At 50.5% G+C, this 25,205-nt stretch overlaps 1 protein-coding gene across 8 annotated transcripts in view; it reads right to left on the bottom strand.

Annotated features, from left to right (window-relative positions):
* zswim8 (zinc finger, SWIM-type containing 8) overlaps positions 1-25,205 on the bottom strand; it is a 210,207-nt gene that overhangs the window by 53,834 nt on the left and 131,168 nt on the right. For all 8 annotated transcript variants that reach the window (XM_070865612.1, XM_070865607.1, XM_070865608.1 and 5 more), the window contains 6 exons: positions 24,934-25,135; positions 20,459-20,634; positions 15,180-16,191; positions 13,410-13,541; positions 8,591-8,770; positions 399-582 (listed from right to left, as the gene is read on the bottom strand). In XM_070865612.1, coding sequence (XP_070721713.1) covers positions 399-582; positions 8,591-8,770; positions 13,410-13,541; positions 15,180-16,191; positions 20,459-20,634; positions 24,934-25,135 — 1,886 coding nt within the window. The remainder of the gene's footprint in view (positions 1-398; positions 583-8,590; positions 8,771-13,409; positions 13,542-15,179; positions 16,192-20,458; positions 20,635-24,933; positions 25,136-25,205) is intronic.

Genomic DNA, 25,205 nt, shown 5'->3' with positions numbered 1-25,205 from the left:
ACCATATGGGCTTGACAGAGCTAGGTCTTGGTCCAGTGGCAATGATTAACCAGGATGACTGGAGACCAGCTCTGCTGCACGGACCCAGTGCGCTCACACATCGCCGTGTGGGGGTAGTGGGGGTACTGGGGGTACTAGTAATGTGTAGTGTGATTGTTAAACCATTTGCTAAAAAAAAACAACCAGTTCTTAATAGCAGTATAAATTCTTAAGCAAAGAACCCACGAAGCAAATACATTAATTGCAGTTATGTTGGTGGGGTTAGATGAAGAGAGGAGGGAGGAAGCTGATGTGGAGCATAAACACCAGCACGGAGCAGTTGGGCCGAATGGCCTGTTTCTGTGCGGTAAGTGCTCTGTGGTCACACACGCCCGACTGAGGAAGTCGCAGAATCTTACCTGGAGTGCACAAGACATCAAAGATGAAACTGGCCAACATGAGTGGCAGGACAGGCCTGTAGTCACAGAAGTTTCCTTCCCTCAGTTGCTCAGCCCTTTCTCGGATGGTGTTCATCTCATTAATACCCAATGGAATCTTCTTCAACAGGGCCACAATTTCCGATTCCTGATAGGCAAGCTTCACCTGGAAGAGCGGAAGACTTTGAGGACATATGCCGCAGTATTATATTTGCAGGTCATAATTACTTGAAGAAAAATAGATAAACGGTGATCAATGTGGCCATATAGCAAAGTGGTGAGCTATTTCTAGCACAAACACACAGGATCATTGCAAACAGCGTTCCTTCCTTCAGAGGATCGAAGTATCACCCAAATCAGCTGATGAATTAACCCGGGAAGGTGGGAGAGGGGTAAGTTTTCAAAATTCGATTTCAAAATTCTCATCCTGGTTTACAAATCACCCCATGGCCTCGCCCCTCCCTATCTCTGTAATCTTTTTCAGCCTCACAACCCCACAAGATATCTGCACTCCTCAAATTCTGGCCTCTTGGAACAACCTTCATTATAACTACTCAACCATTGGTGGCCGTGCCTTCTGTTGCCCGGGCCCCAAGCTCTGGAACTCCCTGCCTAAACCTCTCCGCCTCTCTATCCTCCTTTAAGACGCTTGTTAAAACCTACCTCTTTAAACAAGCTTTTGATCATCTTCCTTAATTTCTTCTGTGGCTTGGTGTCAAATTTATCTGTTTGTCTGTAACACTGTTGTGAAGCTCCTTGGGATGTTTTACTACGTTAAAGGTGCTATATAAAATAAGTTATTATTAAAGTTACATCAAAAAAGAAAAAACTATGGCGCCTACCACAATCACAGTTCGTCCCAAAGTGCTTTACAGCCAATGAAGTACTTTTGGAGTACAGTCGCTGTTGTAATGTAAGAAACGCGGCAGCCAATTTGCACACAGCAAGCTCCCACAAACAGCAATGTGATAATGACCAGATCATCTGCTTTTTTATGTTGATTGAGGGATAAATATTGACCAGGACACCGGGGATAACCCCCCCGCTGCTCTTCGAAATAGCGCCGTGGGATCTTTCATGTCCACCTGAGAGAGCAGACAGGGCCTCGGTTGAACGACAGCCGAAAGACAGCGCACCCTCAGCACGGCACTGGGAGCGTCGGCCTAGATTTTTGTGCTCAAGTCCCTGGAGTGGGACTTGAACCCACAACCTTCTGACTCAGAGGCGAGGGGCCTGCCCACTGAGCCCCGGCTGACACGTTATAACAGCAAGTGCATGGAAGTAAAAAGATGGGCTTTCCCCTCCGCAGAGCGCTGGAATCGATCGTGGCCATCTGCAATTGTGGGCGCCGGATCCTCGGCTGAGCGAGTTCCATTACGTGAGTGAGAGTCACCAGCTCGAAACTGAGCCACCTGTTGAAATGCAATGTGCCGTCTCCAGGAGGAGAAAACGTCAGAATCAGCGGGTGCGCCCTGAATTGCTGTTGCTGCTTGAGGAACTGCTTGAGCAGCAGCTGTGGAAAGGTAACTGGCAGCAGGCTAACCTCCTCGACAGAAGGGGATTTGGAGATAAACAGCACGCGTGGGTGGAGCAAGAGAACAACTTGCATTTATATAGCGCCTTTAACGTAGTGAAATGTCCCAAGGCGCTTCACAGGAGTGTTACGAGATTGAAAATTTGACATCGAGCCGCATAAGTAGAAATTAGCGCAGGTGACCAAAAGCTTGGTCAAAGAGGTAGGTTTTAAGCAGTGTCTTAAAGGAGGAAAGTGAGATAGAGAGGCGGAGAGGTTTAGGGAGGGAGTTTACATTAGAAGGTGGAAATGCTTAACCCATTTGCCCACGCTGAACACACTAACCAAGCCCGATGCACCCTGGGTGTAGAATTTACAGACTAGTTTGTTCCTTTGACATGTTTTGCCTGAGCTGTCAATGAGAAAGACTGCGAGGAATATCGCGAGTGTTTTTGTGGGGGCAGAGTCGAGGGAGATGGGAGGTGGAGTCTGGGGGGGGAGCTGGAGACTGCTTAAACTTGCACTCTCCTGAAATGCCAACTGTTTAAAGGTACTGTCAGCTGTGCCTCAGTGGGCAGTACTCTTGCCTCGGAGTCAGAAGGTCGTGGGTTCGAGTCCCACTCCAGGGACTTGAGCGCGTAAATCCAGGCTGACACTCCCAGTGCAGTGCTGAGGGAGGTGCCGTCTTTCGGTTGAGACGTTAAACCGAGGCCCTGTCTGCTCTCCCAGGTGGATGTAAAAGATCCCACAGCACTATTTCGAAGAAGAACATGGGAGTTCGCCCCAGTGTCCTGGCTAATAGTTATCCCTCAATCAACATCACTAAAACAGTTTATCTAGGTCATTATTACATGGCTGTTTGGAGCTTGCTGTGTGCACATTGGCTGACGCCTTTCCTACATTACAACAGTGACCACACCCCAAAAGTACTTCATTGGCTGTGAAGCGCTTTGGAACATCCGGTGGTCGTGAAAGGCGCTATATAAATGCAAATCTTTTTCTGTGAAGTTGTGGAAGGGGGGAGGGGGGGGGGGGAATTTGCAGAATGCAGAGGAAATAAAAAATTTAAGAGATCAAGTAAATTTATTTTGGTGCACTAAATGTAATCATTCCATTGTAGAAAAACAAACTATTTGCATGTGGGTTATGTACTTTGGCCGTATGTATAGATATATATCGACAACATTCAAAATGGCATTAAAGCACACTAGTTCAGTACTGGAGTGAAATCATTATCTTGACAACTTGGAGAGTTATTTCAGGAGGATGTTAAGCTCTTTATTTTAAAGCTGTAAGCAATTTTTGATCTGCAATATTCATGTTCTTTTCAGTGACCTGGCAGCCAATCTTACAATTTACAGAATCTTAGTAAAAAAAAATCTACACCAAAAAAATAAATTAAAACAATCGTAGATTAAAAACTTTAGTTTCCTTATTAAATCATTTTTACTGCTGTGTTCAGCACATGAAAGAGAATCCAGGAGACAACCTTTTACACAGCTATTTCAATTCCTTACATGGATATAACAGAAGATTGTGAACGTTAAATCTCCAAGAACCATCTTCCCTTCACCCACAGAAGATCAAATACCTCCCTCAGTGCCTCAGCAAAACTGCAACAACGTGCATTTATATAGTGCCTTTAACGTAGTGAAATGTCCCAAGGCACTTCACAGGGCTGATCGGCAAATAACATTTGACACCGAGTCACACGAGGAGATAGTAGGGCAGGAATTTGGTCACAGAGGTAGGTTTTAAGGAGCGTCTTGGAGGAGGAAAGAGAGGTTATAAAGGCGGAGAGGTTTAGGGAGGGAGTTCCAGAGCTTGGGGCCCAGGCAGCTGAAGGCACGGCCGCAATGCTTGAGCGATTATAATCAGGGCGGCTCAAGAGGGCAGAGTTAGAGGAGCGCAGACATCGCGGGGTGCTTGTGGGGCTGGAGGAGATTACAGAGAGAAGGAGGGGCGAGGGCCATGGAAGGATTTGAAAACAAGGAAGAGAATTTTTTTTTTTTTTATAAATCGAGGCGTTGCTTAACCGGGAGCCAATGTAGGTAAAGTACAAATGATTGATATGCGGCAATTGAGTTGGATGCGTTGCATAGCCTCGGCAGTTAAATAACACCGCTGCAACTGCAGATGTCCAGTGGGCAGAACAGCTGCCTGCCACTTTGGTTCCAGGATCTGGTCCCAAATCCCAAGGGATGGGGGCATTACCATAATTATGGGTTGGCGCTTCCAGGGTGTCCGTCCAGCGGAGCAGACAGAATTCCGGAGCAGCTCCCTGTCAATTTGAGAGGAAAGGTCACAGGCCAGTTTGGCCGAAGACTGCAGAGAATCTCCCCTTGCTCCTTTCCTGCTCACGCTCCTGTTGGCCCAGAAACAATGAGCAAATCGATCGCCTGGCTGACACTTCAGCGCGGCGCTGATGGAGTGCCGCACTGGCAAGAGGAGCTGTTAAACCGAGGACCCGTTAAACCGAGGACCCCGTCTGCCCTCTCAGGTCGATGCAAAAGATCCCATGGCACCAGTCAAAGAGGAGCAGGGGAGTTCTCCCAATGCTTACACCTCAAGCAACACCACCAGGTGATCAGGTCATTTATCTCTCTGCTGTTTGTGGGACCTTGCTGTGCGCAAATTGGCTGCACATTTCATTACACTTCAAAAATACTTCATTGGCTGTGAAGTGCTTTGGAACCTCCTGGACAGCATTCGGGACATGTATTAGAAAGAATGGGCGGGCAGGGGGGGGGGGGTAAGGGGGACAATGGAGCGATCTGGTTACACGGTTCCCAATGTAATTTGCACCCATTACTCTAGATATCATTTTCTTCAAAGTGCTCCGTCTAATCTTTCCCTCTCTAAACCTCCCTTTCCGCCTTCAAGATGCTCATTAAAACCTACCGCTGTGACCAAGATTTTGATCAGCAGCCCAAATGTCTCCTTATGCGGCTCGCTGTCAAATTTTTTTATCTCATAACGTTTCACTACGTTAAAGGCGCTATAGAAATACAAGTTGTTGTTTCTTTGATTACATCGCACGGCTTTTAAAAAATAGCCAGAATGAATGGCACACTTGGGAGAAACAGTAAGCTTCAGTCTTTAGGATCCAACACTTCCCATAAGCTGAACAATCAGTGACCAATACCCCGCTGTCGTTTTATTAAATACGGGTGCAGCGCCTAAAATCCCGAACCCTCGGGACCGAGGCTATGGCGGGTTCCAGGGGTTTCCTGATGTCACGAATCCGGAAACACCCGTACCCAAGTTCGGGTATGTCCGGATTTCGGAACGTCAGAAAGGAGGGGGAGGGGATTCCCGCCGAGGAGCTGTTTGGGTCGTCCGGTACCACCGAGGGGGATGTCGGGTGAGCCCGGATCGCCAAGATGTCTTTGGGCGGCGCCCCGCCAAGGAGCCTCCGAGGGAAGGGCAGTGGCGGTGAGACGAGGTGGGCAGGGTCGTCGGGTCCGGATTACGGAATATTTTATGGATTCCGGACGACCCCCGCCACCGATCGTCCCGGAGTCCGGATTTCTGAACTTTTCAGATTCTCGACGCTACACCTGCATTCAATTTTTTTTTTCCATCTGGAAAATCTCCGCGCAATGAATTACATTAAATATTGATAAAGCTCGAGCCTTCTAAATAGATTGCATCGACTTCATTTTCAAAACAAACCCTCCACTTTACGAAAGCCATATCACGATCGTTTTTAAAACACAAGTGGAGTTCAGCTGACAGCATTGCGCAAAGCCCCAAGAAAAGACCAAGCATTCTACGCCAGTTAAGGAGGTCGCTAAAGCGTATGTACTCCCCTCAAAAGGAATGTTGGTGCTCAATCCATCGCAGACTAACATCTCTCTGCTGCAGCCCTTCCGGAGATGGAGGAAAATCCAACTCTTCGACCTGTGTCACGACCGGAACGGCAGCCGTCAGGTACAAAAACATGGAACATTCGGGAAGGAGGCGGAGAAGAAACAAAAGCTAGCGGGAAAATTAAATTGTAGGGATTTAACTACAAAAGCAAGGAAGTTATGGTGAACCCGTATAAAGCACTGGTTCGGACACAACTGGAGTATTGTGTCCAATTCTGAGCACCGCACTTTAGGAAGGATGTGAAGGCCTTAGCGAAGGTGCGGAAAAAATTTACGAGAATGGTTCCAGGGATGAGGGACTTCAGTTACGTGGATGGACTGGAGAAGCTGGGGTTGTTCACCTTAGGAGCAGAGAAGGTTGAGAGGAGATTTGATCGAGGTGTTCAAAATCATGAGGGGTTTGGACAGAGGAGAGAGAGAGAGAGAGAGAGAGAGAGAGAGAGAGAGAGAGAGAGAGAGAGAGAGAGAGAGAGACTGTTCCCATTGGCTGAGAACCAAAGGCGACATGAGGAAAAACTTTTTTTACGCAGTGACTGGTTAGGATCTGGAATGCGCTGCCTGAGAGAGTGGTGGAGGCAGACTCAATCGTGGCTTTCAAAAGGGAATTGGATAAGTACCTGAAGGAAAACATATTGCAGGGCTACAGGGAAAGGGCGGGGGGAGTGGGACTGGCTGAAGTGCTCTTGCAGAGAGCTGGCACGGGCTCGACGGGCCGAATGGCCTCCTTCTGTGCTGTAACCATTCTATAAATGCCGATAATTGCAATTTCTAAGATGCTCCATTCTAAACTAGTTGCTCAAAAAAAATAGGAGCAACTCAGGCCGAAACTTGAGCCCAACGATTCTAACTATTATGCCAGCTATAACTGCAGACCCGACACCCCAATGGATGTCACAATTCAGCCTCTAAATATTTAAATGCAGAGAGTTGTGTTTGGTATCATCCTCGTTCCAAGGTGTGGTTGAGGTTACCGTTAACATTCGACTACATTCATCGACTACCAGGGATACACTGACATCTGATTTAACAATCAATGCTCAATATTGAAATCCACACAACAGCAACAATCTACATTTATATAGCGCCTTTAATGTAGTAAAACATACAGGAGCGTTATAAAAGAAAATGTGACACCGAGCCACATAAGGAGAAATTAGGGCAGGTGACCAAAAGCTTGGTCAAAGAGGTAGGTTTTAAGGAGCGTCTTAAGGAGGAAAGAGAGCGGGAGAGGCGGGGAGGTTTAGGGAGGGAGTTCCAGAGCTTGGGGCTCAGGCAGCTGAAGGCACGGCCACCGAAGGTGGAGCGATGGAAATCAGGAATGCGCATGAGGACAGAATTATAGAACAAGCGGACTGAATGGAGGCACCCATTTTTTACAGCTACTCTGAAACTGGGCAGCCCCTCAGCCACTGCCATTGGAGCCACACAATACGATGAGGATTATAAGTAATACAAACTTCTTAAGCATGATTTATAATTGCCCTTTACCTTTCACTTCCCACCTTGCAATAAATATGAAGGCATAGATTTTTGTTGGGTAAGGGTATCAAGGGACATGGGTCAACGGCGGACAATATAGTTGAGATACAGATCAGCCATGATCTCATCGAATGATTCCTGTTCCCATAACGATGGTGAAACGGCTCGAGTATTAACAGAACAGAGAGGCCAACTAAACGTGCGTTGGTCATAGTCAATTAAATCCACTTTACAGCTTACAAAATAAATGCTATGTGTCACAGAACATCTGCTTAAAATCCTGTCACTTCACTTAACAACATCTTGTATTTATATAGCGCCTTTAACGTAGTGAAACATCTCAAGGCGCTTCACAGGAGTATTATGAGATAAGAAATTTGACAGCAAGCCGCATAAGTGGAAATTAGGGCAGATGACCAAAAGTTTAGTCAAAGAGCTACATTTTAAGGGGCATCTTGAAGGAGGAAAGAGAGGTAGAGAGGCGGAGAGGTTTAGGCAGGGAGTTCCAGAGCTTGGGGCCCAGGTAACAGAAGGCACGGCCACCGATGGTTGAGCGATTATAATCAGGGATGCTCAAGAGGCCAGAATTAGAGGAGCGCAGGACTGGAGGAGATTACAGAGATAGGGAGGGGCGAGGCCATGGAGGGATTTGAAAACAAGGATGAGAATTTTGAAATCGAGGCGTTGCTTAACCGGGAGCCAATGTAGGTCAGCGAGCACAGGGGGTGATGATGGGTGAGCGGGACTTGGTGCGAGTTAGGACACGGGGCAGCCGAGTTTTGAATCACCCCAAGTTTACGTAGGGTAGAATGTGGGAGGCCAGCCAGGAGTGCGTTGGACTAGTCAAGTCTAGAGGTAACAAAGACATGGATGAGGGCTTCAGCAGCGGGTGAGCTGAGGCAAGGGTGGAGACGGGCAATGTTAAGGGAGTGGAAATAGGCGGCCTTAGTGAGGCTGCAGATATGTGGTCGGAAGCTCATTTCAGGGTCAAATATGACACCAAGGTTGCGAACAGTCTGGTTCAGCCTCAGACAGGTGTTGGGGAGTTGAGCAAAGCAACAAAAGTAAGGAATCAACAGCACATTTTGTGGTTGGGAGCATATTCAGGAGACAAAGACTTCAGACAGAAGCGTCCTGGGACTGGCTCCCCAAAGTGTGGCGTAAAGCCCATCCACACGCACCCAGCCGTGTCCACCCTCCCCTTCCAGCAAAGCTACGCGAGGGGGCAGCTCCAAGGAAGTTCCCGGCCCTTGGAATTTCCCCACTGGAAAGCTTATGTTGCAGTACTCGTCTCTTAACCCTTTCCTCACCTCCAGGGCTTTCGTTGAGGCTGGTGGTCTCTGCAGTTCTAGAGAGAACATTCCGATGCAGTAGGCCAGGTTATGGAGCTCCTGCCTCTCGCTGAGGACTATTAACAAGAAGGCAGCTTTGGCCAGAGTATTGGTAGCTGTTAGCGTCTGCTTATGAGTCGGAACTTTGTTCTTCTTGCCCTGAAAGAAAAACAGACATATTTACGTTGGCAAGCCTGCCAATATTTCGAAATAAAATGCTACATGAGAACGTTCAGTCAAGGGCGAGACAAAGCCATTCGGCACACAAGAGCACAAGAGGTCCCTCGCGACTGCTCCGCCATTCAATAAGATCATGGCTGATCTTCGACCTCAACTCTTCTTTCCCCATATCCCTTGATTCCCCTTCGTGTCCAAACATCTATCGATCTCAGTCTGGAATATACTCAACGACTTGAGCATCCAGAACCCTCTGAGTGAAGAAATTTCTCCTCATCGCTGTCCCAAATGGCCGACCCCTTATGCTGAGACTGTGCCCCTAGTGCTAGGTCCATTCCAAACAGAATCCAGGTATAATGAGACCATCATGGACTTGCCCCCATTCCCCATTCCACCAGTCGATTGCCTACTTTAACGATCACAAAGTTCTTTTCCCCTGAAAAATATATTAAAGAGTTGCTCCACACGCCCATAACTCTCAATTCCCCTTCTCGACATACGTTGATTCAAGAAAAAAAACTTTGGGAATCTGTTAGACACATCTACTGATCTGGGCGAATATTTTGCCCCAGTTTATCTGCTCAGTGCCTTCCAAACAGCTTTTGTCATCCTCTTAGTTGACCGCACTAAGTGGAGGAAGAGCATCCGGGAGGGCGCGGAGCACCTCGAGTCTCGTCGCCGAGAGCATGCAGAAACCAAGCGCAGGCAGAAAGAGCGTGCGGCAAGCCAGTCCCACCCTCCCTTACCCTCGACCACTGTCTGTCCCACCTGTGACAGAGACTGTGATTCTCGTATTGGACTGTTCAGCCACCCGAGAACTCATTTTGAGAGTGGAAGCGAGTCTTCCTCGATTCCGAGGGACTGCCTCATCATCATCAGTGGTCCCTCGAACGAAGGTGACTTGCTTCCATACGAGTTGACAGATGTTTCAATGAAGGACCCGATGTTCCAGTCCTGAACTCCAATTGAGGGGGTGGAAGATGCCTGTGCGTGGATTTTTTTAACGTGTGGTGACCGTTGCACATCAGCCACCACTCGGGCTTGACAGAACTAGGTCTTTATCCAGTGGCAAGGGTTAACCAGGACGACTGGAGACCTGCTCAGCTGCACGGACCTAGTACATGTGATAATGATAACTACAGTATGCAACTTCCTGTGTAATGCAGCAAAACATAAAACTGTAGACAAAGATAGACCAAATAAGTCCAATATCAAAGACAGGAAGAAGGATTTGGCCTTGACCTGCCCACTGCATTCTTTAGAACTCCCCATTATTGGAGTTAAGGTTAACACAATGATACAGCACAGGAGGCAGCCATTCAGCCCATCATGCCTGTGCCGGCTCGCTGAAAGAACGATCCAATTAATCCCACTTCCTGCAGTCCTGCAAACCTTTCCTTCGAGTATTTATCCAACTCACTTTTGAAAGTTACGATTGAATCTGCTTCCACCGCCTTTCAGACAGCGCTTTCCAGATCACAACAACTCGCTGCGTCAAAAATAAAATTCTCCTCTTCTCCCCCTTTGGTGTTTTTGCCAATCACGCTCAAGTGTTTGCAAAGCAAAAAAGCATCTGAACAAAACAGCAGCTCGGAAAGATCACATCACATCACTTAAGATGCACTGCTCTAATTTATATCCAAATGCATTGAGTGTGAGCTGCTATTTTTAGCCTCGCACGCTGCCCACAGCACAATTAGATTATAGGCTTTGTCATTCCACCGTTGGGAGTATCTGTCGGCAGCATTTCAAGCTGTGCAACACGAGGGTGACGTGCTGGGTGGACCCACATCTATCACTTGCGGTGGCAGCAATGGCAGCAACTTGAGGTGGCCAATTAAATGCAACACCTAAGGAGTCAATTTCCTAGATCAGACCATCACCCGTATATTAATACTTTTATTCACAGTACTGCAACAAATAACTATAATGCTCTATTATAGAGAGTTACGTCAAGTCTACAGCATAGAAACCGGCCATTCATAAGAAATAGGACCATACGGCCCCTCGAGCCTGCTCCGCCATTGAATACGATCATGGCTGATCTGATCATGGACTCAGCTCCACTTCCCTGCCCGCTCCCCATAACCTCTTATTCCCTTATCAGTTAAGAAACTGTCTTAACTGTCTATCTCTGTCTTAAATTAATTCAATGTCCCAGCTTCCACAGCTCTCTGAGGCAGCGAATTCCACAGATTTACAACCCTCTCCGAGAAGAAATTCTTCCTCATCTTAAATGGACGGCCCCTTATTCTGGGATTATGCCCCCTAGTTCTAGTCTTCCCTATTAGTAGAACATCCTCTTTGCATCCAGCTTGTCAAGCCCCCTCATAATCTTATACGTTCGATAACATCACCTCTCATTCTTCCGAATTCCAATGAGTAGAGGCCAACCTACTCAACCTTTCCTCATAAGTCAACCCCCTCATCTCCAGAATCAACCTAGTGAACCTTCTCTGAACTACCTCCACAGCAAGTATATCCTTTCGTAAATATGGAAACCAAAACTGCACTCAGTGTTTCAGGTGTGGCCTCACCAATACCCTGTTTAACTGTAGCAAGACTTCCCTGCTTTTATACTCCATCCCCTTTGCAATAAAGGCCAAGATTCCATTGGCCTTCCTGATCACTTGCTGTACCAGTTGGTCTGTGCTGGTGTTTATGCTCCACACGAGCCTCCTCCCACACTGCTTCATCTCACCCTATCAACATAACCCTCTATTCCTTTCAGTTAGAAAGTTGTGGGTTCACGTCCCACTCCAGGGACTTGAGCAGATAAATCTGGACTGACACTCCCGTGCAGTGCTGAGGGAGTGCTGCACTGTCGGAGGTGCCGTTTTTTGGATGAGACATTCTGCTCTCTCAGATGGACGTAAAAGATCCCAGGGCACTATTGTGAAGAAGAGTAAGAGAGTTATCCCCGGTGTCCTGGCCAATATTTATCCCTCAATCAACATAACAAAAAAAATAGACTATCTGGTCATTGTCACATTGCTGTTTGTGAGAGCTTTCTGTGAGCAAATTAGCTGCCGCGTTTCCCATACTACAACAGTGACTACACTCCAAAAGTACTTCATTGACTGTAAAGTGCTTTGAGATGTCCAGTGGTCATGAAAGGCGCAAGATAAATCCAAGTCTTTCTAGCCTTTCTCGCTCCTGAGTTTATCTAGCTTCCAATTAAATGCATCCATGCTGGTCACCGCAACCACTCCCTGTGGGAATGAATTCCACATTCTCACAAATCTCTGGGTAAAGAATTCCCTATTGGATTTATTCGTGATTGTCTTATATTTATGACCACTGGTGTTGGACCCCAAGTGGAAACGTTTTCTCTAATCCTACCCAATCAAACCCTTTCATAATCTTAAATACCAACATCAGGTCCCGCTGATATATTGCATTGGCTCCCAGTCCAGCAACGCCTCAATTGTAAAATTCTGATCCTCGTGTTCAAATCCCTCCATGCCCTCGACCCTCCCCATCTCTGAAACCTCTTGCAACCCTACAATCGACACTCCTCCAATTCTGGCCTCTTGCGCATCCCCCGATTTCCATCGCTCCACTGTCGATGGCCGTTCCTTCAGCTGTCTGGGCCCCAAGCTCTGAAACTCCCTCCCTAAACCTCTCCACCTCTCTCTCCTCCTCCAAGATGCTCCTCAAAACCTAACTCTTTGACCAAGCTTTTGGTCACTTGTCATACTATCTCTTTACATGGTTGTGTGTCAGATTTTGTTTGATATAATCATCATCATAGGCAGTCCCTCGAAATCGAGGAAGACTTGCTTCCACTCGAAGAGTGAGTTCTCAGGTGACTGTACCTGAGCGAGTCCCATGCGGGAATTACAGTCTCTGTCACAGGTGGGACAGACAGTGGTTGAGGGAAAGGGTGGGTGGGGAGTCTGGTTTGCCGCACGCTCCTTCCGCTGCCTGCGCTTGATTTCCGCATGCTCTCGGCGACGAGACTCGAGGTGCTCAGCGCCCTCCTGGATGCTCTTCCTCCATTTTGGGCGGTCTTTGGCCAGGGACTCCCAGGTGTCAGTGGGGATGTTGCATTTTTATCAAGGAGGCTTTAAGGGTGTCCTTGAAATGTTTCCTCTGGCCACCTGGGGCTCGTGTGCCGTGTAGGAGTTCCGAATAGAACGCTTGCTTAGGGAGTTTTGAATCAGGCATGCGGACGATGTGGCCCGCCCAGCGGAGCTGGTCGAGCGTGGTCAGTGCTGGGGATGTTGGCCTGAGTGAGAACACTGACGTTGGTGCATCAATCCTCCCAGTGGATTTGCAGGATCTTGCGGAGCAGCGCTGGTGATATTTCTCCAGCGATTTGAGATGTCTGCTGTATATGGTCTACATCGCTGAGCCATATAGGAGGGCGGGTACCACTACAGCCCTGTAGACCATAAGCTTGGTGCCTGTAGAGCGCCTAGGGACGTTTTACTACATTGAAGGCGCTATATAAATGCAAGTTGTTATAAAATTCCAGAAATGAATGCATAGCCATTAAACACTCGGAACACTGTGCTTGTGGAAAGAACTTGCATTGCCCATTTTCCCCAGAATTCATAGCAAAACTAAACCAGCAACCTTCCACTGGAATCAACCGAACATTAAAGCATTATTTCACCTTTGTTTGAGGCTGTTCCACCTTCAGATCCGGAGGATTGGCCAAGAGGTCTCTGGCAAGGTCAATGGCCAATCGACAGGCTTCGTTATTGTAGCCGTGGGCATAAAGGGCCTCCGCACAGGCAAACAATACCTAGAGACAAGAGGCTGAGATTAGACCCGCAATAACCCACCAAGGACAGGATGAACTCTGGCACCGTGAGCAGAGCTCGCCTCAATCACTCACTACACCGGCATCTCCCTCGGGGCTCACGTCAGTTAGGTGTCAGCCGGGGCTCAGTGGGCAGCACCCTCGCCTCGGAGTCAGAAGGTCGTGGGTTCAAGTCGCACTCCAGGGACTTGAGCACAAAAATCCAGGCCGACACTCCCAGTGCAGTGCTGAGGGAGTGCTGCACTGTCGGAGGTGCCGTCTTTCGGATGAGACGTTAAACCGAGGCCCTGCCTGCTCTCTCAGGCGGACGTGAAAGATCCCATGGCACTATTTCAAAGATGAACAGGGGAAAACTCTGCCCGGTTTCCTGGGGCCAATATTTATCCCTCAATCAACATCACTAAAAAACAGATTATCTGGGTCATTATCACATCGCTGTTTGTGGGAGCTTGCTGTGCGCAAATCGGCTGCCGCGTTTCCCACATTACAACAGTGACTACACTCCAAAAGTACTTCATTGGCTGTAAGGCGCTTTGGGACATCCGGTGGTCATGAAAGGCGCTATATAAATGCAAGTCTCTCTTTCTTTCTATCGTCACCCCCGCAAAGGTTTATCTTCCAGTAAAGATCATGGGGCACAATCCCGATTCCTTGCACTTGCATCCCGAGGACTCCAAGAACGATTGCAGCCCTCCTTATTCTGCCCTGATCAGCAAACTTACATATTTGGGCTCAAGCCAAGGACCCTGCCAGACTGAGCAGCTCAGTCTCAGTCTCATTGTGTGTTTTGTTGTTTTCAGGACTTTGGCATTTATTGCCCATTCCTAGTAGCCCTGAGGCAGTGGTGGGCTGCGTTCTTGAACCGCTGCAGCCTTTGTGAGGAATGCCTCTTCAAATATTAAGACCCCAATGTTTTTAACGAACGAGTGGCTTTCTAGGTCTCTTCAGATAGCATTAGGGTCCACAACAGCGTGAGGACTGGAGTCCGTGTAGCCCAGACCAGGGTGGGGTGGCAGGTTCCTTTTCCCGAAGGACATTTGTGACCCAGTTGGATTTTTGGAGAATACTCCCCACTTGCCTGGATGAGTGCAGCTCCAACAACACTCAAGAAGCTCGGCACCATCCAGGGCAAAGCCGCCCGCTTGATTGGCACCCCATCCACCACCTCCAATTAGGGATGGGCAATAAATGTCGGCCTCGACAGCGACGCCAACACTCACTCCCTCCACCACCGGCGCCCCCTGGCTGCAGTGTGCACCATCTACAAGATGCACTGCAGCAACTCGCCAAGGCTTCTTCGGCAGCACCTCCCAAACCCACGACCTTTACCACCTAGAAGGACAAGGGCAGCAGGCGCACGGGAACACCACCACCTCCACATTCCCCTCAAAGTCACACACCATCCTGACTGGGAAATATATCGGCTGTTCCTTCATCGTCACGGGGCCAAAATCCTGGAACTCCCTCCCTAACAGCACTGTGGGAGCACCTTCACCACACGGACTGCAGCGGTTCAAGATGGCGGCTCACCACCACCTTCGCGAGGGGACGATTAGCGACGGGCCTCGACAGTGATTCCCAAATCCCAGGAACGAATAAAAAAAAAAAAAATGTTTTTACCTCCATCCTATTCTCTTGCTCAAGTGGCTTTAAACCAGCAAAGATGTCCTGTTCCTCTTCATTACTTCCATCTTGTTTTTCCTCCTCTTTAGCCACTTCCTGTGGGTTGAGATAATAGACCTGATAGTCATCCTCTCCGGCAGCAGGGCTTTCGGCCACCTCCGGGCCCAGGGTCTTGGACAAGGAGTCGGCCTCCGCCAGGGCATCCGTCTCTCCGTTGCTCATTTCCTCAACCGGCTCGTCGCTCTGTCGCTTCGCGGCGGGGCTGTTCGTTTCGGGCTCGAAGTTCTCGGCGAAGAAGCCCTCGCTCTGGTCCGGATACAGGTCCTTGTAGCGGCCGGCCGGGGCGTCGTACAGGTCGAAGGTGTTGCAAGCTTCGGCCCCCAGCGCCAGGTTGCCGTCGTCGAGGCCCAGCTCGGCCAGGTCGGGCTCCAGCGAGCTGTCCTCGCTGCTGGTCCTCCGCTTGCCCGCGTGCTTGCCGGCTGAGCACTTGCCCGGAGGCAGCTTGCACTTGCCGGCGCTGGGCTTGTACGGCGGCTTGTCGCCGTCAGTCACCGCCATGGCCGCCGCCCGGCCCAGGCTGCCCCGCGCGCCGTCGGAGGCGGCCTTCCTCTTGGCCGAGCTGTCCTTCGGCCGCACGGCCGCTTCCGGCGGGCCCCCCCGACTCTGGTCGCCGGCCGCTGGCTTGGCCCCGGCGGCCTCCAGCCCGGGGGCTTTCGGCGTGGCCCTGCCGACGGCCTCGCCGGTCGCCTCAGCGCTCGGCGCGTCCCCGCAGCCCTTGCTGCCCCTCAGCGGCGCGGCTTTGGCCCAGCAGAAGCTGCTCTTTTTCTCGGCGCTGTTGTAAGTGATCCCCGGCACGGGAAAGGCCTCCTCCCAGTTGAAGTAGCACGCCTCCACTGCCGGCTTGAAGCCTTGAAAGAGTTTGTCCAGCGACTTGCGGTGCTGGCCCCGCTTGACGATCTCGATCACCTTCAGGTGCCACTGCCTTAGCTGCGAGCAAAGCTCCTTCTTCCTGCAAAGGCAACGGGTGACAATCAGCCAGCAAATCACAAGCGTCACAACCTTGGAAAGCAAATGCAGTGCAAAGAAAGTCAAAAGGCATGAAACACAAAAGGATAGTATGCAGGTACAGCAAGTGATCAGGAAGGCCAATGGAATCTTGGCCTTTATTGCAAAGGGGGTAAGAGTATAAAAGCAGGGAAGTCTTGCTGCAGTTATATAAGGTATGGGTGAGGCCACACCTGGAGTACTGCGTGCAGTTTTGGTCTCCGTATTTACGAAAGGATATACTTGCTTAGGAGGCAGTTCAGAGAAGGTTCACTCGGTTGATGCCGGAGATGAGGGGGTTGACTTATGAGGAAAGGTTGAGTAGGTTGGGCCTCTACTCATTGGAATTCAGAGGAATGAGAGGTGATCTTATCAAAACGTATAAGATTATGAGGGGGCTTGACAAGGTGGATGCAGAGAGGATGTTTCCACTGATGGGGGAGACTAGAACTAGGGGGCATGATCTTAGAATAAGGGGCCGCCCATTTAAAACTGAGATGAGAAGAAATTTCTTCTCAGAGGGTTGTGGATCTGTGAAATTCGCTGCCTCAGAGAGCTGTGGAAGCTGGGACATTGAATAAATTTAAGACAGAAATAGACAGTTTCTTAAACGATAAGGGAAATAAGGGGATATGGGGAGTGGGCGGGGAAGTGGAGCTGAGTCCATGACCAGATCAGCCATGATCGTTTTAAATGGCGGAGCAGACTCGAGGGGCTGTATGACCTACTCCTGTTCCTATTTCTTCTTTCAAGTCCTGCTGTATTCAGAGCGGACGCATTTCTGGGCACCACACCGTCGGAAGGATATACTGGCCTTGGAGGGAATGCAGTGCAGGTTTACCAGAATGATACCCGGACTCCAAGGGTTAAATTAACAGCAGGGATTACACAAGCTAGGCTGCGTTCCCTTGAATTTAGAAGGTTAACGGGTGATCTGATCGACGTTTTCAAGATATTAAGGGGAACAAATGGGGTAGACAGACAGAAACTATTCCCGCTGGTTGGGGAGTCCAGGAATAGGGGGCACAGTCTAAAAATTAGAGCCAGACCTTTCAGGAGTGAAATTAGGAAACACAAAGGGCGGTCAAAGTTTGGAACTCTCTTCCATTGGCTCGAGATCAATTGTTAATTTTATATCTGAGGTGGATAGATTTTTGTTAACCAAAGTTATTAAGGGATGTGGGCCAAAGGCGGGTGTATGGAGTTAGGTCGCAGATCAGTAGTGATCTCACTGAATGGCGCAACAGGCTCGAGGGGCTCAATGGCCTCCTCCTGTTCCTATGCATCAGTGCAATCTATGTGTAACCAGCTTTTTTTGTGACTTGAGCAGTTCTTGCTCAGATGGATGGCTATTTTGAAGTGTGCATGTTTTACCAGCCCCAATCTAGTCCACACTGGAGTCTCCAAGTCTGCATTTATGCAACTATTGCATCGAAGCAAAGTCGCTTTGTGCACATCAGTGCAACAGCAGCTGTAGAACTTACAATACCTTCGCAAGCAGTAAAGCCCGGTGGGGGGAAGGAGGGAAGGAGGGGAGGAGGGGGGAATGAGGGAAGGAGGGGAAGGAAGGAGGGGGGGGAATGAGGGAAGGAGGGGTCAGGGGGAGAGAAGACGGGGGGGAAGAGAAGACCGGGGGGAAGAGAAGACGGGGGGGAAGAGAAGACGGGGGGAAGAGAAGACGGGGGGGAAGAGAAGACGGGGGGGAAGAGAAGACGGGGGGGAAGAGAAGACCGGGGGAAGAGAAGACGGGGGGGAAGAGAAGACGGGGGGGGAAGAGAAACGGGGGGGAAGAGAAGACGGGGGGGAAGAGAAGACGGGGGGGAAGAGAAGACGGGGGGGAAGAGAAGACGGGGGGGAAGAGAAGACGGGGGGGAAGAGAAGACGGGGGGGAAGAGAAGACCGGGGGGAAGAGAAGACCGGGGGGAAGAGAAGACCGGGGGGAAGAGAAGACCGGGGGGAAGAGAAGACGGGGGGGAAGAGAAGACGGGGGGGAAGAGAAGACGGGGGGGAAGAGAAGACGGGGGGGAAGAGAAGACGGGGGGGAAGAGAAGACGGGGGGGAAGAGAAGACGGGGGGGAAGAGAAGACGGGGGGGAAGAGAAGACGGGGGGGAAGAGAAGACGGGGGGGAAGAGAAGACGGGGGGGAAGAGAAGACGGGGGGGAAGAGAAGACGGGGGGGAAGAGAAGACGGGGGGGAAGAGAAGACGGGGGGGAAGAGAAGACGGGGGGGAAGAGAAGACGGGGGGGAAGAGAAGACGGGGGGGAAGAGAAGACGGGGGGGAAGAGAAGACGGGGGGGAAGAGAAGACGGGGGGAAGAGAAGACGGGGGGAAGAGAAGACGGGGGGGAAGAGAAGACGGGGGGAAGAGAAGACGGGGGGAAGAGAAGACGGGGGGAAGAGAAGACGGGGGGAAGAGAAGACGGGGGGGAAGAGAAGACGGGGGGAAGAGAAGACGGGGGGAAGAGAAGACGGGGGGAAGAGAAGACGGGGGGAAGAGAAGACGGGGGGGAAGAGAAGACGGGGGGAAGAGAAGACGGGGGGAAGAGAAGACGGGGGGAGAGAAGACGGGGGGAGAGAAGACGGGGGGAGAGAAGACGGGGGGAGAGAAGACGGGGGGAGAGAAGACGGGGGGAGAGAAGACGGGGGGAGAGAAGACGGGGGGAGAGAAGACGGGGGGAGAGAAGACGGGGGGAGAGAAGACGGGGGGAGAGAAGACGGGGGCAAGGGGGGGGACAAGAGGGGGAGACTGGGGCGGGGGGGAGGGGGGGAGGGAGGAGGGAGGAGGGAGGAGGGAGGAGGGAGGAGGGAGGAGGGAGGAGGGAGGAGGGAGGAGGGAGGAGGGAGGAGGGAGGAGGGAGGAGGGAGGAGGGAGGAGGGAGGAGGGAGGAGGGAGGAGGGAGGAGGGAGGAGGGAGGAGGGAGGAGGGAGGAGGGAGGAGGGAGGAGGGAGGGAGGAGGGAGGCCTCCACCCTCACCCACAGGTGGGCCGCACGCCAAAGGCATCTTCCCAAAGGTCTGCGTTTCAACCTCGCAACACATTCCAACCTCCAAGCACCCGAAAACTGGTGGGAAAATACCAACTGCTCCAGCAAGCCTGTCCCACTGTCACGATGGCCGTAGTAACGTGGCTAAACACTTCCGTCTCTTCCCCCACTCCCGTCTTCCCCACCTCTCCTCTTTAACCCATCCCGTTCCCTCTCTAACCCCACCCACTGACTCCCCTCTCAACCTACCCCTCCACCCAGCCGGGTAATCTCCTGGGAGAGGCAAAACAACAGAGGAAAAGTTCAGTGTCAGTAAGGGAAAAATTACTCTGGGATATCCCTCTCCCACCCCGTGACGCGATCGAAACCAGTTCAACAACAACTTATAATCAACAACTTTAACATCGTAAAGTGTCCCAAGGTGCTATACAGGATTGTGATTGAAGCAAAATTTGACACCGAGCCAGCTAAGGATAAATTAGGGCAGGTGGCCAAAAGCTTGGTCAAAGAAGTAGGTTTTCAGGAGCATCTTAAAAGGAGGAAAGAGAGGTAGAGAGGCGGAATGGTTTAGGGAGCAAGTTCCAGAGCTTGGGACCCAGGCAGAAGGCACGGCCACCAATAGTGGAGTTCAGGGGATCACATGGAAAGCATTCACTATTGAGACAGTCTGGGATTGTGGAGAGAGGATACTTACACTCGGAACTCCTCGCTACAACAGTGACCACACTTCAAAAGTATTCCACTGGCTGTAAAGCGCTTTGGGGCGTCCAGAGATCGTGAAAGACGCAATAGAAATACAAGCCTGTCTTTTTATTCGAACACTGGAGATTAGAGTTCTAGGACATGACGTTAATAGCTTCTCTTCAGAGCCTTCAAAAGGCAGCTTTTCTGCTGTCTTTCCTTTGGCTTAGTCAATAAATACTCAAAAACCACAACCATTCCAGGACATGAGAACATTTTGGCCAATGGTGGAACTTTCAATATCCAAGTTCGACATAGCAACAACTCCGAGTTGTTTGACCAAACTTTTGGTCACCTGCGCTAATTTCTCCTGATGCAGCGTCAAATTTTTTACCGCATAAAACTCCGGTGAAGCGCCTTGGGATGTTTCGCTACGTTAAAGGCGCTATATAAGTACAAGTTGTTGTTGAGTTAGCGTATTACTTCAAATGTGGTCGCGTCCCGGACTACAGGCTTCGGGCCTTAATCTCGGCATCTCGGCAACAACCAAAATAAAAGCCACGTTTACCTGTGAGGACTCATGGTGGGATCCAGCACAGCAAGCCTCCATAAAATCACCATCTCGTCGCACATGCTGGCACAGGCGTGAGCCGCCACCTCCGATTGACCGTTACTGCGGCCCGTGTGGCCACTGGCGCTGCTGTGCGACGCGGAGGTCCGCACGCTGTACCACCATCCAATTATCTACAGGGTGACAGAAATCGGAATAAAGCGTCAGCCAATACAGGGAGCGGTAGGTCGTGTGGTGGTGATTGTTACTGGACCTCAAATCTGCCACCAAGCTCATGGTCTACAGGGCTGTAGTGATACCCGCCCTCCTGTATGGCTCAGAGACATGAACCATGTACAGTAGACACCTAAGCCACTAGAGAAACATCACCAACCATGCCTCCGCAAGGTCCTGCAAATCCCCTGGGAGGACAGGCGCACCAACATCAGCGTCCTCGACCAGGCCGACATCCCCAGCATTGAAGCACTGACCACACTCGATCAGCTCCGCTGGGCGGGGCCACATGTGTCTGGCATGCCAGACGCGAGACTCCCAAAGCAAGCGCTCTACTCGGAACTCCTTCACGGCAATCGAGCCAAAGGTGGGCAGCGGAAACGTTACAAGGACACCCTCAAAGCCTCCCTGATAAAGCGCAACATCCCCACCGACACCTGGGAGTCCCCTGGCCAAAGACCGCCCCAAGTGGAGGAAGTGCATCCGGGAGGGCGCTGAGCACCTCGAGCCTCGTCGCCGAGAGCACGCAGAAATCAAGCGCAGGCAGCGGAAAGAGCGTGCGGCAAAAACCAGTCCCACCTTCCCTTTCCCCCAACGATTATCTGTCTCACCTGTGACAGGGACTGTGGTTCTCGTATTGGACTGTTCAGCCACCTAAGGAATCATTTTAAGAATGGAAGCAAGTCTTCCTCGATTCTGAGGGACTGCCTATGATGATGATGATTATTATTATTGTTACTGGACCAGCAATCCAGAGACCTGGATTAATAATCAGGAGGCCAGAGTTCAAATCCCACCACGGCAGCTGGGGGGGGGAAGGGAATTTAAATTCCATTCGTTAAATAAATCTGGAATATAAAAGCTAGGGTGGCCATGAAACTGCTGGATTGTCATGAAACCCATCTGGGTTCATTAATTTTATCCTGCATTATGGACGCGGGAATCTGAAATAATTCAGGTGACAGAACTGAAACGTTAACTCTCTTTCTCTCTCCACAGATGCTGCCTGAGCTGCTGAGTATTTTCAGCATTTTCTGTATTTTTATATTAGAGGGAACATTGCTTGATTTGCGGTTTGATACAGCGGAGACGCTTGCTAAGCCATTTCCCGGGGCAGCTAAGAGTCAACCACATTGGAGTCACATATAGTGCTTTCACCACTTTGTAGGCAAGCAACAGAACAACAACTTGCATTTATATAGTGCCTTTTAACGTAGTAACATGTCCCACGGCGCTTCACAGAAATGTTACAAGACAAAGTGATAAAGTGCAGCATCCCCAACGACTCCTGGGAGTCCCTGGCCCAAGACCTCCCCAAGTGGAGGAAGTGCATCCGGGAGGTCGCTGAGCACCTCGAGTCTCATCGCCGAGAGCATACAGAAACCAAGCGCAGGGGAGAGAGAAGTCGAGAGAGGGGGAGAGAGAGAGGTGTCGAGAGAGGGGGAGAGAGAGAGAAGTCGAGAGAGGGGGGGAGAGAGAGAAGTCGAGAGAGGGGGGGAGAGAGAGAGAAGTCGAGAGAGGGGGGGAGAGAGAGAGAAGTCGAGAGAGGGGGAGAGAGAGAGAAGTCGAGAGAGGGGGAGAGAGAGAGAAGTCGAGAGAGGGGGAGAGAGAGAGAAGACGAGAGAGGGAGAGAGAGAGAGAAGACGAGAGAGGGAGAGAGAGAGAGAAGACGAGAGAGGGAGAGAGAGAGAGAAGTCGAGAGAGGGAGAGAGAGAGAGAAGTCGAGAGAGGGAGAGAGAGAGAGAAGTCGAGAGAGGGAGAGAGAGAGAGAAGTCGAGAGAGGGAGAGAGAGAGAGAAGTCGAGAGAGGGAGAGAGAGAGAGAAGTCGAGAGAGGGAGAGAGAGAGAGAAGTCGAGAGAGGGAGAGAGAGAAGTCGAGAGAGGGAGAGAGAGAGAAGTCAAGAGAGGGAGAGAGAGAAGTCGAGAGAGGGAGAGAGAGAAGTCGAGAGAGGGAGAGAGAGAAGTCGAGAGAGGGAGAAGGCGAGAGAGAGAGAGAGAGAAGGCGAGAGAGAGAGAGAAGGCGAGAGAGACGAGAGAGAGAAGGCGAGAGAGAGAGAGAGAGAGAAGGCGAGAGAGAGAGAGAGAAGGTGATGATGATGACGACAAGACAAGACAAATAAATTTGTGCTCAGCAAGGTCCCACAAACAACAAGTGGGATAAATGGCCAGTTCGTCTGTTTTGATTGAGAGTTGGCCAGGATAGCAGGAGAACTCTTTGCTCGACTTCTACCATGGAGCATTTAATGTCCACCTCATCAGGCGGATGGGGCCCGAGGATTAATGTTTCATTTTGAAAGGTGGCACCTTCTACGACGCAGCACCCCCTCAGACCAGCACTGAGATGCCACGTCTGAGACAATGAGCTCAAGTCCTGAAGTGGGACACGAACCCGCAGCCTTCTGACTCAAAAGAGAATCAAGACAGGTGAATGTCACGTTTATTGGGTGGCATGCACCACTGCTCCTTTTCAGAGGGCTGAGTTTGTCCAAAAAAAAAGGTGGTATCATCACCATCACAGGTAGTCCCTCGGAATCGAGGAAGACTTGCTTCCGCTTTTAAAATGAGTCCTTAGGTGGCTGAACAGTCCAATACGAGAGCCACAGTCCCTGTCACAGGTGGGACAGATAGCCGTCGAAGAAAAGGGAGGGTGGGACTTGGTTTGCCGCTCGCTCCTTCCGCTTGCTTTCCGCACGCTCTCGGCGACGAGACTCGAGGTGCTCAGCGCCCTCCCCGGATGCACTTCCTCCACTTAGGGGCGGTCTTTGGCCGGGGGACTCCCAGGTGCCGGTGGGGATGTTGCACTTTATCAGGGGCGGCTTCGAGGGTGCACGTGGGATGAGGTTAAAGGTTACGGGAGCAAGGTCAAAGGTTACGCAAGGCCGTGGCTGGGAACCTCTTAATTGCTACTTGAACCGAGAGTCTCTGTCGATGGTGTGGAACCCTTGCCCACAGCGAGGGAATACTGGCGCTGCCCGTGATTTTCAGGATGGCGTCAAAATAAATCCGGGGTGTAATTTCAGCTAATCCGTCGCAGTCTCAAAATGGGACAAGAGAGCACAAAATTAACAGGCAAAGAAAGCAACTGCCTTCAGTGAACACGATAAAGTTATACCAAGCTTCGCTGCACAGTTATAGTCTTGTGCTGGCACAACTCACCCAATCAGATTGCGTAATTATAGGGAAAACAACATTGTCTGGTGTGGTTGCCTTTGGAGAAATTACAGGGCTGGTGACGTAATGGTGCATTTATACCTGACTGCAATACAGTCAGTGCAACCCAGTCTGAGAACCTGTTTGCACTGCCTGATACAAACTTGAATTCTCCCTAGCTGGGCGGGAGCCACAGCTTGGTATACCTGCGTGCACAGGCACGCACAGGCCTCTGCTCCTAGACGGTAAACGTTTCGAATGTATAGTCAAAGTCAACTCTGCTGAGGTGGCGCAAGAGATCCCAGACATCCCTTGTAGGCCCAGGGAGTACGGTAGCATTGTGGTTGTGTTACTTGTAATCCAGAGGCCTGGACTAATGATCCAGAGGCACGAGTTCAAATCCCACTGCGGCAGCTGGGGAATTTAAATTCAGTGAATTAAATAAATCTGCAATAAAAAGCTACATCAGTAATGGTGACCATAGAAACTACCGGATTGTCGTAAAAACCCATCTGGTTCATTAATGTCCCTTTAGGGAAGGAAATCTGCCGTCCTTACCCGGTCTGGGCCTATATGTGACTCCAGACCCACAGCAATGTGGTTGATTCTTGACTGCCGTCTCAAATGGCCGAGCGAGACACTCAGTTGTATTTAAGGTAGTGGTTCACTGACACCTTCGAAGGCAATTAAGGATGGGCAATGAAACTCTTTTGGAGTTTACCTGTAAGGATGGGCAATGAAATGCCGGCCTTGCCAGCGACGCCCACATCCAATGAATATAAAATAAGTTTAGTTATACTCCATGCGGTGTCAACACTCAAGAGCGAGACTGCCTATTGTACAGGTCTCAAATGGGTCTGCTCACTTCAGAAACTCACGGCGCAGAACGAGGCCATTCGGCCCATCGTGTCTGTGCTGGTTATACCGTTCCTTCTGCACCATTGCCACGCTGACGTTGCAATATAAACGCCCGGTTGTGGCGATTCTCAACGGTGCCAGGTGATTGGATTACACGCCCGGGTTTTCTAGATTGGAGAGAACGATGGCCAAATAAATGGAGGATTCGTCAGGAAGCGGTTTTAACTGGACTGAACTCATCCGGCACCTTACCTGCTCGTAGGTCAAACACTGGTCGGTGAGAATTTCCAGAAGGGGAGCCGCATTGCTGTCCCGCCGTTTGAACATCTCGCGAACAATAGACAGAAGGTTCCAGATGCCTTCTGGCTCTCTCCCTCGAAGGGGCCGCAAGAGGCAAGCCCACTCTGCGGCAGCTGGTGGCTCCGTCGACGATAAATACAAAGAGTTGACGTCGCTATGGTGAGAGATGAAAATGTGTTACAACAACCAGACAGCTGGAGGAGGGAAGAGCTGTGGAGTGAGTC

Source organism: Pristiophorus japonicus, chromosome 22 (genome assembly GCF_044704955.1).
Source record: "Pristiophorus japonicus isolate sPriJap1 chromosome 22, sPriJap1.hap1, whole genome shotgun sequence".
NCBI classification, from domain to species: domain Eukaryota; kingdom Metazoa; phylum Chordata; class Chondrichthyes; family Pristiophoridae; genus Pristiophorus; species Pristiophorus japonicus.
This window is presented reverse-complemented; position numbering and strand designations above follow the sequence as displayed.